The sequence below is a fragment of the Seriola aureovittata genome, chromosome 12, assembly GCF_021018895.1.
Source record: "Seriola aureovittata isolate HTS-2021-v1 ecotype China chromosome 12, ASM2101889v1, whole genome shotgun sequence".
NCBI lineage: Eukaryota > Metazoa > Chordata > Actinopteri > Carangiformes > Carangidae > Seriola > Seriola aureovittata.
This window is the reverse complement of record NC_079375.1, coordinates 26,839,057-26,855,504: the sequence shown is the minus strand read 5'-3', so window position 1 is coordinate 26,855,504 and position 16,448 is coordinate 26,839,057. Positions and strand designations below refer to the sequence as shown.

The 16,448-nt window shown below is 39.9% G+C and overlaps 1 protein-coding gene and 1 gene segment (V, D, J or C); both read left to right on the top strand.

Annotated features, from left to right (window-relative positions):
- Positions 1 to 600: 600 nt before the first annotated feature.
- Positions 601 to 3,125, top strand: LOC130178756 (uncharacterized; the record flags this gene model as incomplete). Its single annotated transcript, XM_056391207.1, has 5 exons — positions 601 to 655; positions 742 to 928; positions 1,293 to 1,336; positions 2,603 to 2,662; positions 2,824 to 3,125. Coding segments are annotated over exons 1-5 (648 nt in total), but the record flags the coding sequence as incomplete, so codon positions are not given.
- An 8,380-nt stretch (positions 3,126 to 11,505) lies between these two features.
- LOC130178755 (T cell receptor alpha variable 12-3-like) lies at positions 11,506 to 12,483 on the top strand. The segment is given in 3 exon segments: positions 11,506 to 11,686; positions 11,917 to 12,283; positions 12,471 to 12,483. Coding segments are annotated over 3 exon segments (531 nt in total).
- Positions 12,484 to 16,448: the final 3,965 nt, after the last annotated feature.

Sequence of the window (16,448 nt, the reverse complement as noted above, 5' to 3'; positions counted from 1 at the left end):
CAGTGCAGTGAGCATTTTATAGTCTGTAAAAGTTTTCCTCATCTGCCAGGACCTGTTAGGCGGACTTATTGTCATTTGGTTCACAGTACGATCCGTCAATAAAGCGTAAGACCCGGCCCTCTCATACCTGAGTGTACAGGCCTCCTCTACCCCCAGTGAGAGGGTTTTCTCCACCGCTGGAGATACAATCAGCCCAGACAGATCATCCATCCTTCCAGAGAACACCACATGCTGATTTTTTATTTTATAATATGATTCATTTTTATGACAATTTACGGATAATAGCCTAAAAGTGGAAAAAATAAAGCGAGGCTAATATTGGTTATTGAAATACTCCGACAAAATATCAGGATTACAAACATGATTCGATAAGAACCGGATTCGATAAGGAGAATAGCGATCAGAATCGATAAAAAGTAAAAGACCCATCCCCCCTATTCAGCAGGAGGAAGTGTCACAGAGAGAAGAGAAAATACAGATCTAAGAGGAGACGGAGAGATTCAGGGAGGAGCTGAGCTGTTACTGAACTATAGAAGAGAGAGGAACTTCCATATTCAGCACAGTTCAATACACAAACCATCAACATTACCTTTATTCAACATGCTGTCATTGGACTATTATGTACTGTCTCTACTGTTTGTCTCTACTCTAACAGGTATGTGAGATCATACAGCAAAATGAATGTAAATTATGTATTGAAACATTTACATCATGTTATAACAGAGTTCTCTGTTTCTTTAGGAGTCAGCTGTGAAAAACTGAGTCCAGTCAAGACTGAAGAGTTCAGTTCAGAAGGCAGCACTGTTACTCTGTCCTACAACTACTCCACAAAGGCAACTGGTGGTGACTATTTCTTCTGGTATCGACAATATCCAGGAAAACCACCAGAGTTCCTCATCTCTCACTTGGGAACTCAAAATGAAACAAAGTCTGGACTGTCAGTTACAGTGAGTGGTGATAAAACCAGAATGGATCTGCAGATCTCCTCTGCTGCAGTGACTGACTCTGCTCTGTACTACTGTGCTGTGAAGCCCACAGTGACAGCAAACCCACAGTCTCTGTACAAAAACACAAGCTGACACACTGACAAGCTGCTGGAAGCCTTTTCTCCACACTGTTGAACTCTACTTTTTACCTCCACTAGAGGGCCACATTATCAAGTAGGCGGTGCACTACTTCCTCACTGTGTTCAACCACTGTGTCAATAATAACTGCTGCTGTGAAGAGAACAACTGTCAGAGTCAATGTTGAACATCAGATAGTTTCTCCTGTTGATTTAAACCTTGTTGTAGAGATGGAACATTGGCTGTGGATTATTCTTGCTGCTCTTTTCTTGGTAAGATAGAAAGCACAATATGTTTCCTCTTCAGACACTTTAACATATTACTGAGCTCTACAGTCAGAGCTTTTAATGTTTATTATACAGGAAATCAGAGCACATCATTTCTGCTGACATTTGTTACCTTGTAAAAACACTTTCTATGGTTGAAAGTGACAATGATCAGTGAAAATCACATCTGTTCTACATGTGTGTGTGTCTGACTCTCTGGATAGGTAACTCTTTAAACCTACTGACTGTTCTCCTTTAATCAATCATCTTTATTGATTCATCTCTTCCTCTGCATGTTCTGTTCTTCCCAGAGTGTAAAGGAGAAGACAGAGTGATCCAGCCAACAGCTGATGTAACAGCTGCTGAAGGACACACAGTTACACTTGATTGTACATTTGAGACCAGCTACTCAAATCCTTATTTGTTTTGGTACAAACAAGTAGAGAATGACTTTCCACAGTACATGATTAAATCCTTCTCAAAAGAGGTAGACATTTCTCCAGAGTTCAGGAAAGAAAGATTTGATGCTACAATCAAGAACAAGTCAGTTCCTCTGAAGATCCAGAAGCTTCAGGTGTCTGACTCTGCTGTGTACTACTGTGCTCTGCGGCCCACAGTGACAGGAAACACCAAAACTCTGTACAAAAACCTTTGGAGCAAAGACAACACAATACTCCACAACATCCACTAGAGGGAGTCACACACTGTTACACTTCAATGGTTTCTTATGATCCAGTCTAGATTCAGTTGACAACAGTAAACTGAGCAACAAAAGCCACAATGATGGAGAGAGTTTGCTGCATCATTTAAATCTTTCACTGAGAATCATCAGCTCTGGATTCAGGAGAAGAAAATCAGCTGATCAGAGAGTTGATCACAGTCGTGATAATAAACAAAGTCTGAACGTATAATCTACAATGTTTTAGCCTGAATGGTGATAATTGCATCTTCACTTCTTCTTCTTCTCTGAACATGTTTAACATTCACAGTCAGACTTTCTCTGCAGTTTGCAGCAGTGGAGCTTTTGGAGTTTTCAGAAAGTTGTTTCTCTCCAGATTGATTCAGGTGAATTTTCTGCAGGTTCCTCCTTCAGTCTGACCTTCCTGGATGATGATGATGATGATGATGATGATGCAGCATCACTGTCATTTCTAAAGCTTCCATCAGTCTGAATGGAAAATGAACACAGCAAGAGGAGGAGCTACACAACTCAATATGAAAGGCTTCATTTCAGAGCTGAGAGCTGCTGAGTTCTCTCTATTGTTCATTCAGTACAAGTGAAAATAATGATGCTGCTTTTAGTTTGGATCATGATCGTCTCCTTTCATTCTGGTAAGTTCTCAAAACATAAAGCAACATCTGAGAGTTAGTAGATGTTCATGGAAAAACAGGCTCTTTGGATTAAATACATTTTTTAAACATCAACTTCAGTCTAAAAATGTTTGAATATTTCATCCAAGCGTCATGTTGAAATATCTTTTTGTGTTTTTCAGGATCCTCTGAGGATTTAGTGAAACCATTTAGAGATGAAGTGATGGGTTCAGAAGGAGACACTGTGACTCTCTCCTGCAACTATTCAGGCTCTGTTAATTCCCTCTACTGGTATCAACAGAAGTCCAGTTCATCTCCACAGTTTCTCATCGCAGATTATTCAGAGAAAACACCAGGACTATCTTTACAACATGACAAGAAAACTAGAGAGTTTCATCTGAACATCTCCTCTGCTGCAGTGACTGACTCTGCTGTGTACTACTGTGCTCTGTGGCCCACAGTGACAGGAAACACCAAAACTCTGTACAAAAACCTTTGGAGCAAAGACAACACAATACTCCACAACATCCACTAGAGGGAGTCACACACTGTGAAAACACTGAGTTTTCAGAGACTGTGTCTGTGGACTGACGACACAAACATCACAAAAACTAAACCATAAATATAAAGACAGTTAAATCTCACTGAGGAAGGAGCAGAGAGGTGATTACATGGCCCCGCCCACTTTAGTCCACCTCAGCCAATGAGATTGTTTGTGTGTCCAGAGCAGAAATGTTGGAGGAACTAAAAGCACAATCAGCTTGATGTTGAGGAGAAGGGCTGTGCAGCAGAGAGGCTGTTTAGTTTCTTCATTCTACTGCAGTGGAAGAACATTGTTCATCTGCTGTCTGTTTGGCTTCAACTCCTCCAAAGACATGTTGCTTTACCTCTTTTGGTTTTTCTCTCACTTCATAGGTGAGTTTGACAACAAATCAGTGTCTCAGTTAACCTGCTGTATCAACAAGATATTTGACCTCCATTTTATCACTTTCACAGTTGAAACTTCACAATAATCTGTCTTTGTCATGAAGTCCTGTACAATCTAGTTATGATGTAAGCTACAGTTGAGCTGTTTGTGTCCACAGAGTAACACTGTACAGAGACATTTTCCACTGTCTTCTCCTCTCAGCCTCATGGACAATGTTAGTCTAATGCTTCATTCTCTCTACTTTTTCCAGGACTAATAGCTGGAGACACAATCTATCCTGTAAGAGATGAAGTCAGTGGAAGAGAAGGAGAATCTGTTAAACTCTCATGTCAATATCAGACAACAGAAACCGACATTTACCTTTACTGGTACAGACATGATTGTGACCTTCAGGCACCTCAGTTTATACTCTGGAAAGGAGCAAAAGACAACACAAATGAATATAATCCTACCCCGAGTCGATATCAATCCAAAACAACAGGCACATCAACTGAACTGACCATCAGCAGACTAACCCTGAACGACACAGCTCTCTACTACTGTGCTCTAGAAACACAGTGATACAAAGTGTAGAAGAGGCTGTACAAAAACCTGAACACAGATATCTGACTCCTCTTCAAAGAGGAGGGAAGTGGTTTTCAAACCACAGCTTCATATCACATGGATTCTGCTACTTCCTGTTTTATCAGAGTCACCGTGGTTACAGCTGCTAATCAAACACTGTGGGAGGATTCACATGAGCAGCTGATCCACATCAATGACAAACCAACTGGATGATGCTTCAAACACAAGACTCCATGAAAACAAATGGACACTGACTCACTCCCTTAATCTTCATACTCTGTGGGTCATTAGGCCAAAATCAGCTGCTTCCATTGTTCACCATCCTTGACAACATGTAGAGCTAAACACCAAATACACACTGAAGCATTAACTAATAAAACTCTGAAATCAACAGCACTTTATATTTTCAAACATTGAAATTTAAGGAAAAACTCAAAGTAGAATCAAACTAACAACTGGAGTTTCATCAAGTTTCAACATCACATGATCTAAACTTCCACATTCACTCCACCATCTTTGTATTTGACCAACAGATACTGAACCGTCAGTTTACATTGAAGAGAGAAACACTGTGAAAAGAACAAGAGTCACATGTTGCTCAAATATTCATCCTCAGTTTACCTGTAATCTTTCTGATAAAGATGTTAAAGGAGCTGCAGCAGCTTCACAACAATCAGCAGCTTTTATCTGCTCAGGAACAAAGTGAATCTGCAGCAGCTGTAAAACAGGAAACACGTCAGCTGAAATGTCCAATCATGACTACATACAACACAAGTTAGACCAGGAAAGGAGAGAGGTACAAACATGTGTTTAGTGTAAAGTTGTCAGTTGGGGGAATAACACAGGGCTGTGAATGAGCCCTGTCACTGTGATCAGGCTCCTCCTTCTGATCCACCATCTTAGTGTTGATGAAGACTAAACTGAGAGACCACAGCCTGCTTTATACTTGCTGTAGCTCACAGTGACTCAACACTGCAGACATGATGCCTCTGTTCATCTCAGTGCTGCTGGCTGCTATGTGCCTTGGTATGAACACTACTGTTTCTGTGATATCAATCCAACACTGACATGATTCTGTAACAGCACACTGATACTGTTTGTTGGTGTTTTACAGAATGCAGAGCACAAAAAGAAAACGTGCTGCAACCAAAAGGAGACGTGACCGCTACTGAAGGAGAAGCAGTAACACTTGACTGTGGATTTAACAGCAGTTCAACAACTTCAAATCTCTACTGGTACAAACAGGATGGAAACCACAGTCCCAAATTCATCCTGAGCCGCATTAAACTGGATGAAGGAAACACAGCAGACGACCACAAGGAGAGATTTTCATCCACTCTGAATTCCACCGTCAGATCAGTTCCTCTGAAGATCCAGAAGCTTCAGGTGTCTGACTCTGCTGTGTACTACTGTGCTCTGAGGCCCACAGTGACAGGAAACACCAAAACTCTGTACAAAAACCTTTGGAGCAAAGACAACACAATACTCCACAACATCCACTAGAGGGAGTCACACACTGTTACACTTCAATGGTTTCTTATGATCCAGTCTAGATTCAGTTTACAACAGTAAACTGAGAAATAAAAGCCACAATGGTGGAGAGAGTTTGCTGCATCATTTAAATCTTTCACTGAGAATCATCAGATCTGGATTCAGGAGAAGAAAATCAGCTGATCAGAGATTTGATCACAGTCGTCATAATAAACAAAGTCTGAATGTATAATCTACAATGTTTTAGCCTGAATGGTGATAATTGCATCTTCACTTCTTCTTCTTCTCTGAACATGTTTCACATTCACAGTCAGACTTTCTCTGCAGTTTGCAGCAGTGGAGCTTTTGGAGTTTTCAGAAAGTTGTTTCTCTCCCGATTGATTCAGGTGAATTTTCTGCAGGTTCCTCCTTCAGCCTGACCTTCCTGGATGATGATGATGATGATGATGATGATGCAGCATCACTGTCATTTCTAAAGCTTCCATCAGTCTGAATGGAAACAGAGCACAGCAAGAGGAGGAGCTACACAACTCAATATGAAAGGCTTCATTTCAGACCTGAGAGCTGCTGAGTTCTCTCTATTGTTCATTCAGTACAAGTGAAAATAATGCTGCTGCTTTTAGTTTGGATCATGATCGTCTCCTTTCATTCTGGTAAGTTCTCAAAACATAAAGCAACATCTGAGAGTTAGTAGATGTTCATGGAAAAACAGGCTCTTTGGATTAAATACATTTTTTAAAAATCAACTTCAGTCTAAAAATGTTTGAATATTTCATCCAAGCGTCATGTTGAAATATCTTTTTGTTTTTTTCAGGATTCTCTGAGGATTTAGTGAAACCATTTAAAGATGAAGAGATGGCTTCAGAAGGAGACACTGTGACTCTCTCCTGCAACTATTCAGGTTCTGTTTATTACCTCTACTGGTATCAACAGAAGTCCAGTTCATCTCCACAGTTTCTCATCGCAGATTATTCAGAGAAAACACCAGGACTATCTTTACAACATGACAAGAAAACTAGAGAGTTTCATCTGAACATCTCCTCTGCTGCAGTGACTGACTCTGCTGTGTACTACTGTGCTGTGAAGCCCACAGTGACAGGAAACACCAAAACTCTGTACAAAAACCTTTGGAGCAAAGACAACACAATACTCCACAACATCCACTAGAGGGAGTCACACACTGTTACACTTCAATGGTTTCTTATGATCCAGTCTAGATTCAGTTTACAACAGTAAACTGAGAAATAAAAGCCACAATGGTGGAGAGAGTTTGCTGCATCATTTAAATCTTTCACTGAGAATCATCAGATCTGGATTCAGGAGAAGAAAATCAGCTGATCAGAGATTTGATCACAGTCGTCATAATAAACAAAGTCTGAATGTATAATCTACAATGTTTTAGCCTGAATGGTGATAATTGCATCTTCACTTCTTCTTCTTCTCTGAACATGTTTCACATTCACAGTCAGACTTTCTCTGCAGTTTGCAGCAGTGGAGCTTTTGGAGTTTTCAGAAAGTTGTTTCTCTCCCGATTGATTCAGGTGAATTTTCTGCAGGTTCCTCCTTCAGCCTGACCTTCCTGGATGATGATGATGATGATGATGATGATGCAGCATCACTGTCATTTCTAAAGCTTCCATCAGTCTGAATGGAAACAGAGCACAGCAAGAGAGGAGCTACACAACTCAATATGAAAGGCTTCATTTCAGACCTGAGAGCTGCTGAGTTCTCTCTATTGTTCATTCAGTACAAGTGAAAATAATGCTGCTGCTTTTAGTTTGGATCATGATCGTCTCCTTTCATTCTGGTAAGTTCTCAAAACATAAAGCAACATCTGAGAGTTAGTAGATGTTCATGGAAAAACAGGCTCTTTGGATTAAATACATTTTTTAAAAATCAACTTCAGTCTAAAAATGTTTGAATATTTCATCCAAGCGTCATGTTGAAATATCTTTTTGTTTTTTTCAGGATTCTCTGAGGATTTAGTGAAACCATTTAAAGATGAAGAGATGGCTTCAGAAGGAGACACTGTGACTCTCTCCTGCAACTATTCAGGTTCTGTTTATTACCTCTACTGGTATCAACAGAAGTCCAGTTCATCTCCACAGTTTCTCATCGCAGATTATTCAGAGAAAACACCAGGACTATCTTTACAACATGACAAGAAAACTAGAGAGTTTCATCTGAACATCTCCTCTGCTGCAGTGACTGACTCTGCTGTGTACTACTGTGCTGTGAAGCCCACAGTGACAGGAAACACCAAAACTCTGTACAAAAACCTTTGGAGCAAAGACAACACAATACTCCACAACATCCACTAGAGGGAGTCACACACTGTTACACTTCAAGGCTCCATACATCACTGACAGATCACACAATGTGACTTATCACCATAACATGGTTGGTACCACAGACTCTGGAATCAACTACGTTTCTTCTCATCTATATCAAAGATTTTTCCTTGTTGTTCTTTCTGGCTGTGATTTTTTTGTGGTGTACTACAGGGTTCAATCATAGGTCCTATCATTTTCAATGTATGTGTACTTGTGATCCAATAATTTCTAAATAAATCACCAGTTTCCATTGTTTTACAGACTGTGATTATATATCATGTTAAAATCCTTCCTGCAACATCTGAGTCTAGAACTCAGATCCTTCTACTTGCCCCTACAATTCAGTAAACCACGTAAAATCAATTGTTTCTGAACTGTCTGCCGATGTTATTCAAACTGCTGATACTCTGTGTGTAATATTGTGTGATGACCTTTCCTTTCATCATCTGATGATAATCCTGAAAAGATGATCTATCCTTTAAATCATCACAGAGAATCTTTTGTAAATCTGGACGTACTGGTACAAATATCTGCTCCAGTCTGTTCAGCAGGAGGAAGTGTCACAGAGAGAAGAGAAAATACAGATCTAAGAGGAGACGGAGAGATTCAGGGAGGAGCTGAGCTGTTACTGAACTATAGAAGAGAGAGGAACTTCCATATTCAGCACAGTTCAATACACAAACCATCAACATTACCTTTATTCAACATGCTGTCATTGGACTATTATGTACTGTCTCTACTGTTTGTCTCTACTCTAACAGGTATGTGAGATCATGCAGCAAAATGAATGTAAATTATGTATTGAAACATTTACTCAATGTTTAGCAGAGTTCTCTGTTTCTTTAGGAGTCAGCTGTGAAGAACTGACTCCAATCAAGACTGAAGAGTTCGGTTCAGAAGGCAGCACTGTTACTCTGTCCTACAACTACACCAGAAAGGCAACTGGTGGTGATGAGTTTTACTGGTATCGAAAATATCCAGGAAAACCACCAGAGTTCCTCATCTTTCACTTGGGAAATCAAAATGAAACAAAGTCTGGACTGTCAGTTACAGTGAGTGGTGATAAAACCAGAATGGATCTGCAGATCTCCTCTGCTGCAGTGACTGACTCTGCTCTGTACTACTGTGCTGTGAAGCCCACAATGACAGCAAACCCACAGTCTCTGTACAAAAACACAAGCTGACACACTGACAAGCTGCTGGAAGCCTTTTCTCCACACTGTTGAACTCTACTTTTTACCTCCACTAGAGGGCCACATTATCAAGTAGGCGGTGCACTACTTCCTCACTGTGTTCAACCACTGTGTCAATAATAACTGCTGCTGTGAAGAGAACAACTGTCAGAGTGAATATTGAACATCAGATAGTTTCTCCTGTTGATTTAAACCTTGTTGTAGAGATGGAACATTGGCTGTGGATTATTCTTGCTGCTCTTTTCTTTGGTAAGATAGAAAGCACAACATGTTTCCTCTTCAGACACTTTAACATATTACTGAGCTCTACAGTCAGAGCTTTTAATGTTTATTATACAGGAAATCAGAGCACATCATTTCTGCTGACATTTGTTACCTTGTAAAAACACTTTCTATGGTTGAAAGTGACAATGATCAGTGAAAATCACATCTGTTCTACATGTGTGTGTGTGTGTGACTCTCTGGATAGGTAACTCTTTAAACCTACTGACTGTTCTCCTTTAATCAATCATCTTTCTTGATTCATCTCTTCCTCTGCATGTTCTGTTCTTCCCAGAGTGTAAAGGAGAAGACAGAGTGATGCAGCCAACAGGTGATGTCACAGCTGCTGAAGGACACACAGTTACACTTGATTGTAAATTTGAGACCAGTTCCTCGGACTACACACTATTCTGGTACAAACAAGAAATTAATGATTTCCCAAAGCTTTTGATACAACACTACATTTCAGAGAAAGGACAAAAGTCATCAGGACGATTTCAAACTGAAATCAAGAACAAGTCAGTTCCTCTGAAGATCCAGAAGCTTCAAGTGTCTGACTCAGCTGTGTACTACTGTGCTCTGAGGCCCACAGTGACAGGAAACACCAAAACTCTGTACAAAAACCTTTGGAGCAAAGACAACACAATACTCCACAACATCCACTAGAGGGAGTCACACACTGTTACACTACAGGGCTCCATACATCACTGACAGATAACACAATGTGACTTATCACCATAACATGGTTGGTACCACAGACTCAGGTATTAACTGCTTTTCTTCTCATCTTTATTAAAGACTTTCCTTTGTTGGTCTTTCCAGCTGTGATTTTTTTGTGGTGTACCACAGGGTTCAATCATAGGTCCTCTCATTTTCAATGTACGTGTCCCGTGGATCAAATTATTTCTAAATAAATCGTAATTTTCCATTGTTTTACAGACTGTGATTATATATCATATTAAAATCCTTCCTGCAACATCTGAGTCTAGAACTCAGATCCTTCTACTTGCCCCTACAATTCAGTAAACCAGGTAAAATCAATTCTTTCTGAACAGTCTGTCAATGTTATTCAAACTGCTGATACTCTGTGTGTAATATTGTGCGATGACCTTTCCTTTCATCATCTGATGATGATCCTGAAAAGGTGATCTATCCTTTAAATCATCGCAGAAAACCTTTTGTAAATCTGAAAGTAATGGTACAAATATCTGCTCCAGTCTGTTCACCAGGAGGAAGTGTCATAGAGAGAAGAGAAAATACAGATCTAAGAGGAGACGGAGAGATTCAGGGAGGAGCTGAGCTGTTACTGAACTATAGAAGAGAGAGGAACTTCCATATTCAGCACAGTTCAATACACAAACCATCGACATTACCTTTATTCAACATGCTGTCAGTGGACTATTATGTACTGTCTCTACTGTTTGTCTCTACTCTAACAGGTATGTGAGATCATCAGGAAAATGAATGTAAATTATGTATTGAAACATTTACATCATGTTATAACAGAGTTCTCTGTTTCTTTAGGAGTCAGCTGTGAAGAACCGACTCCAGTCAAGACTGAAGAGTTCAGTTCAGAAGGCAGCACTGTTACTCTGTCCTACAACTACTCCAGAGGAGCAACTAGTAATGATTACTTCTTCTGGTATCGACAATATCCAGGAAAACCACCAGAGTTCCTCATCCTTCACTTGGGAACTCAAAATGAAACAAAGTCTGGACTGTCAGTTACAGTGAGTGGTGATAAAACCAGAATGGATCTGCAGATCTCCTCTGCTGCAGTGACTGACTCTGCTCTGTACTACTGTGCTGTGAGGCCCACAGTGACAGGAAACACCAAAACTCTGTACAAAAACCTTTGGAGCAAAGACAACACAATACTCCACAACATCCACTAGAGGGAGTCACACACTGTGAAAACACTGAGTTTTCAGAGACTGTGTCTGTGGACTGACGACACAAACATCACAAAAACTAAACCATAAATACAAAGACAGTTAAATCTCACTGAGGAAGGAGCAGAGAGGTGATTGCCTGATCCCGCCCACTTTAGTCCACCTCAGCCAATGAGATTGTTTGTGTGTCCAGAGCAGAAATGTTGGAGGAACTAAAAGCACAATCAGCTTGATGTTGAGGAGAAGGGCTGTGCAGCAGAGAGGCTGTTTAGTTTCTTCATTCTACTGCAGTGGAAGAACATTGTTCATCTGCTGTCTGTTTGGCTTCAACTCCTCCAAAGACATGTTGCTTTACCTCTTTTGGTTTTTCTCTCACTTCATAGGTGAGTTTGACAACAAATCAGTGTCTCAGTTAACCTGCTGTATCAACAAGATATTTGTTCATAACTCTTTGATCTGTGGAAGTTAAAGATTTCCTTTATATAAATAGAGCATGTTGTGTTTAATGCATTTCAAAATGATCATATAAATGAAAAAGCCAAGAACCTCATTGAGTCTCTTGATGTCAGAATCTCTTGCAGACTAACTCATATGAATAACACTAATTTTGCAGCCATGGGCTCCATGAACAGCATAAAGCCAGAAAGTCCTGAAGAAGTTGTTGAAGAGAGAACAACCATCAACCTGACCTGTAAATATGAGGGTGCTATCAACAATATCCAGTGGTACCAACAATACCAGAGATCCAGACCAGAGTTCCTGCTCTACATCACAGAGGGAGGATTGATTCATCCAACTCTTTCTGATTTCACAGCTCACATTAACAAGACAGAGAAACGTGTAGATCTGGAGATCATCTCAGCTAAAGTGACTGACTCTGCTGTGTACTACTGTGCTCTGAGGCCCACAGTGACAGGAAACACCAAAACTCTGTACAAAAACCTTTGGAGCAAAGACAACACAATACTCCACAACATCCACTAGAGGGAGTCACACACTGTTACACTACAGGGCTCCATACATCACTGACAGATAACACAATGTGACTTATCACCATAACATGGTTGGTACCACTGACTCAGGTATTAACTGCTTTTCTTCTTATTTTTATTAAAGATGTTCATTTGTTGTTCTGTCCAACTGTGATTTTTTGGTGGTGTACCACAGGGTCCAATCATAGATCCTCTCATTTTCAATGTGCAAGGCCTTTCGATCCAATAATTTCTAATTAAATCATCAGTTTCCATTGTTTTACAGTCTGTGATTATATATCATGTTAAAATCCTTCCTGCAACATCTGAGTCTAGAACTCAGATCCTTCTACTTGGCCCTACAATTCAGTAAACCACGTAAAATCAATTCTTTCTGAACTGTCTGCCGATGTTATTCAAACTGCTGATACTCTGTGTGTAATATTGTGTGATGACCTTTCCTTTCATCATCTGATGATAATCCTGAAAAGATGATCTATCCTTTAAATCATCACAGAGAATCTTTTGTAAACCTGAAAGTAATGGTACAAATATCTGCTCCAGTCTGTTCACCAGGAGGAAGTGTCACAGAGAGAAGAGAAAATACAGATCTAAGAGGAGACGGAGAGATTCAGGGAGGAGCTGAGCTGTTACTGAACTATAGAAGAGAGAGGAACTTCCATATTCAGCACAGTTCAATACACAAACCATCAACATTACCTTTATTCAACATGCTGTCATTGGACTATTATGTGCTGTCTCTACTGTTTGTCTCTACTCTAACAGGTATGTGAGATCATGCAGCAAAATGAATGTAAATTATGTATTGAAACATTTACATCATGTTAAAACAGAGTTCTCTGTTTCTTTAGGAGTCAGCTGTGAAAAACTGAGTCCAGTCAAGACTGAAGAGTTCAGTTCAGAAGGCAGCACTGTTACTCTGTCCTACAACTACTCCAAGGCTGCTGATTACAACGATAATTTCTACTGGTATCGACAATATCCAGGAAAACCACCAGAGTTCCTCATCTCTCACTTGGGAACTCAAAATGAAACAAAGTCTGGACTGTCAGTTACAGTGAGTGGTGATAAAACCAGAATGGATCTGCAGATCTCCTCTGCTGCAGTGACTGACTCTGCTCTGTACTACTGTGCTGTGAAGCCCACAGTGACAGCAAACCCACAGTCTCTGTACAAAAACACAAGCTGACACACTGACAAGCTGCTGGAAGCCTTTTCTCCACACTGTTGAACTCTACTTTTTACCTCCACTAGAGGGCCACATTATCAAGTAGGCGGTGCACTACTTCCTCACTGTGTTCAACCACTGTGTCAACAATAACTGCTGCTGTGAAGAGAACAACTGTCAGAGTCAATGTTGAACATCAGATAGTTTCTCCTGTTGATTTAACCTTGTTGTAGAGATGGAACATTGGCTGTGGATTATTCTTGCTGCTCTTTTCTTTGGTAAGATAGAAAGCACAACATGTTTCCTCTTCAGACACTTTAACATATTACTGAGCTCTACAGTCAGAGCTTTTAATGTTTATTATACAGGAAATCAGAGCACATCATTTCTGCTGACATTTGTTACCTTGTAAAAACACTTTCTATGGTTGAAAGTGACAATGATCAGTGAAAATCACATCTGTTCTACATGTGTGTGTGTCTGACTCTCTGGATAGGTAACTCTTTAAACCTACTGACTGTTCTCCTTTAATCAATCATCTTTCTTGATTCATCTCTTCCTCTGCATGTTCTGTTCTTCCCAGAGTGTAAAGGAGAAGACAGAGTGATCCAGCCAACAGCTGATGTCACTGCTGCTGAAGGAGACACAGTTACACTTGATTGTTCATTTGAAACCAGCGATACCTTGAATGCTTATTTGTTCTGGTACAAACAAGAAGAAAATGACTTTCCCAAGTATGTATTACGACGTGATTCTTATGGAACAATATCTAATGCTCCAGACTTCACGGAAGAAAGATTTAATGCAACAATCAAGAACAAGACAGTTCCTCTGAAGATCCAGAAGCTTCAGGTGTCTGACTCTGCTGTGTACTACTGTGCTCTGAGGCCCACAGTGACAGGAAACACCAAAACTCTGTACAAAAACCTTTGGAGCAAAGACAACACAATACTCCACAACATCCACTAGAGGGAGTCACACACTGTTACACTTCAATGGTTTCTTATGATCCAGTCTAGATTCAGTTGACAACAGTAAACTGAACAATAAAAGCCACAATGATGGAGAGAGTTTGCTGCATCATTTAAATCTTTCACGAGAATCATCAGATCTGGATTCAGGAGAAGAAAATCAGCTGATCAGAGAGTTGATCACAGTCGTCATAATAAACAAAGTCTGAACGTATAATCTACAATGTTTTAGCTTGAATGGTGATAATTGCATCTTCACCTCTTCTTCTTCTTCTTCTCTGAACATGTTTCACATTCACAGTCAGACTTTCTCTGCAGTTTGCAGCAGTGGAGCTTTTGGAGTTTTCAGAAAGTTGTTTCTCTCTAGATTGATTCAGGTGAATTTTCTGCAGGTTCCTCCTTCAGTCTGACCTTCCTGGATGATGATGATGATGATGATGATGATGATGATGCATCACTGTCATTTCTAAAGCTTCCATCAGTCTGAATGGAAACAGAGCACAGCAAGAGGAGGAGCTACACAACTCAATATGAAAGGCTTCATTTCAGAGCTGAGAGCTGCTGAGTTCTCTCTATTGTTCATTCAGTACAAGTGAAAATAATGCTGCTGCTTTTAGTTTGGATCATGATCGTCTCCTTTTATTCTGGTAAGTTCTCAAAACATAAAGCAACATCTGAGAGTTCGTAGATGTCCATGGAAAAACAGGCTCTTTGGATTAAATACATTTTTTAAAAAATCAACTTCAGTCTAAAAATGTTTGAATATTTCATCCAAGCTTCATGTTGAAATATCTTTTTGTGTTTTTCAGGATCCTCTGAGGATTTAGTGAAACCATTTAAAGATGAAGTGATGGGTTCAGAAGGAGACACTGTGACTCTCTCCTGCAACTATTCAGGCTCTGTTGATTCCCTCTACTGGTATCAACAGAAGTCCAGTTCATCTCCACAGTTTCTCATCGCAGATTATTCAGAGAAAACACCAGGACTATCTTTACAACATGACAAGAAAACTAGAGAGTTTCATCTGAACATCTCCTCTGCTGCAGTGACTGACTCTGCTGTGTACTACTGTGCTCTGAGGCCCACAGTGACAGGAAACACCAAAACTCTGTACAAAAACCTTTGGAGCAAAGAAAACACAATACTCCACAACATCCACTAGAGGGAGTCACACAACGTTACACTTCGGCTCCATACATCACTGACAGATCACACAATGTGACTTATCACCATAACATGGTTGGTACCACAGACTCAGGAATCAACTGCTTTTCTTCTTATTTTTATTAAAGATGTTTCCTTGTTGTTCTTTCCGGCTGTGATTTTTTGTGGTCTACCACAGGGTTCAATCATAGGTCCTCTCATTTTCAATGTATGTGTACTTTAGACCAAATCATTTCTAAGATATCATCATTTTCCATTGTTTCACAGACAGTCTGTGATTATATATCATGTTAAAATCCTTCCTGCAACATCTGAGTCTAGAACTAAGATCTTTGTACTCGCCCCTACAATTCAGTAAACGAGGTAAAAATCAATCTTTCTCTACTGTCTGTTGATGGTAATCAAACTGCTTATACTCAGTGTGTAATATTAAGTGTACACCTTTCTTTTCATCATCTGATTTATATTGTACACTGATGAAATAATGCTGTTTCAGAAGCAAGCATTAGCTCCTTCTTGTGTTTGATGATCCTGAAAAGGTGATCTATCCTTTAAATCATCCCAGAGAACCTTTTCTAAATCTGGTCCAACTGTTACAAATATCTGCTCCAGTCTGTTCAGCAGGAGGAAGTGTCACAGAGAGAAGAGAAAATACAGATCTAAGAGGAGTCGGAGAGATTCAGGGAGGAGCTGAGCTGTTACTGAACTATAGAAGAGAGAGGAACTTCCATATTCAGCACAGTTCAATACACAAACCATCAACATTACCTTTATTCAACATGCTGTCATTGGACTATTATGTACTAGCTCTACTGTTTGTCTCTACTCTAACAGGTATGTGAGATCATGC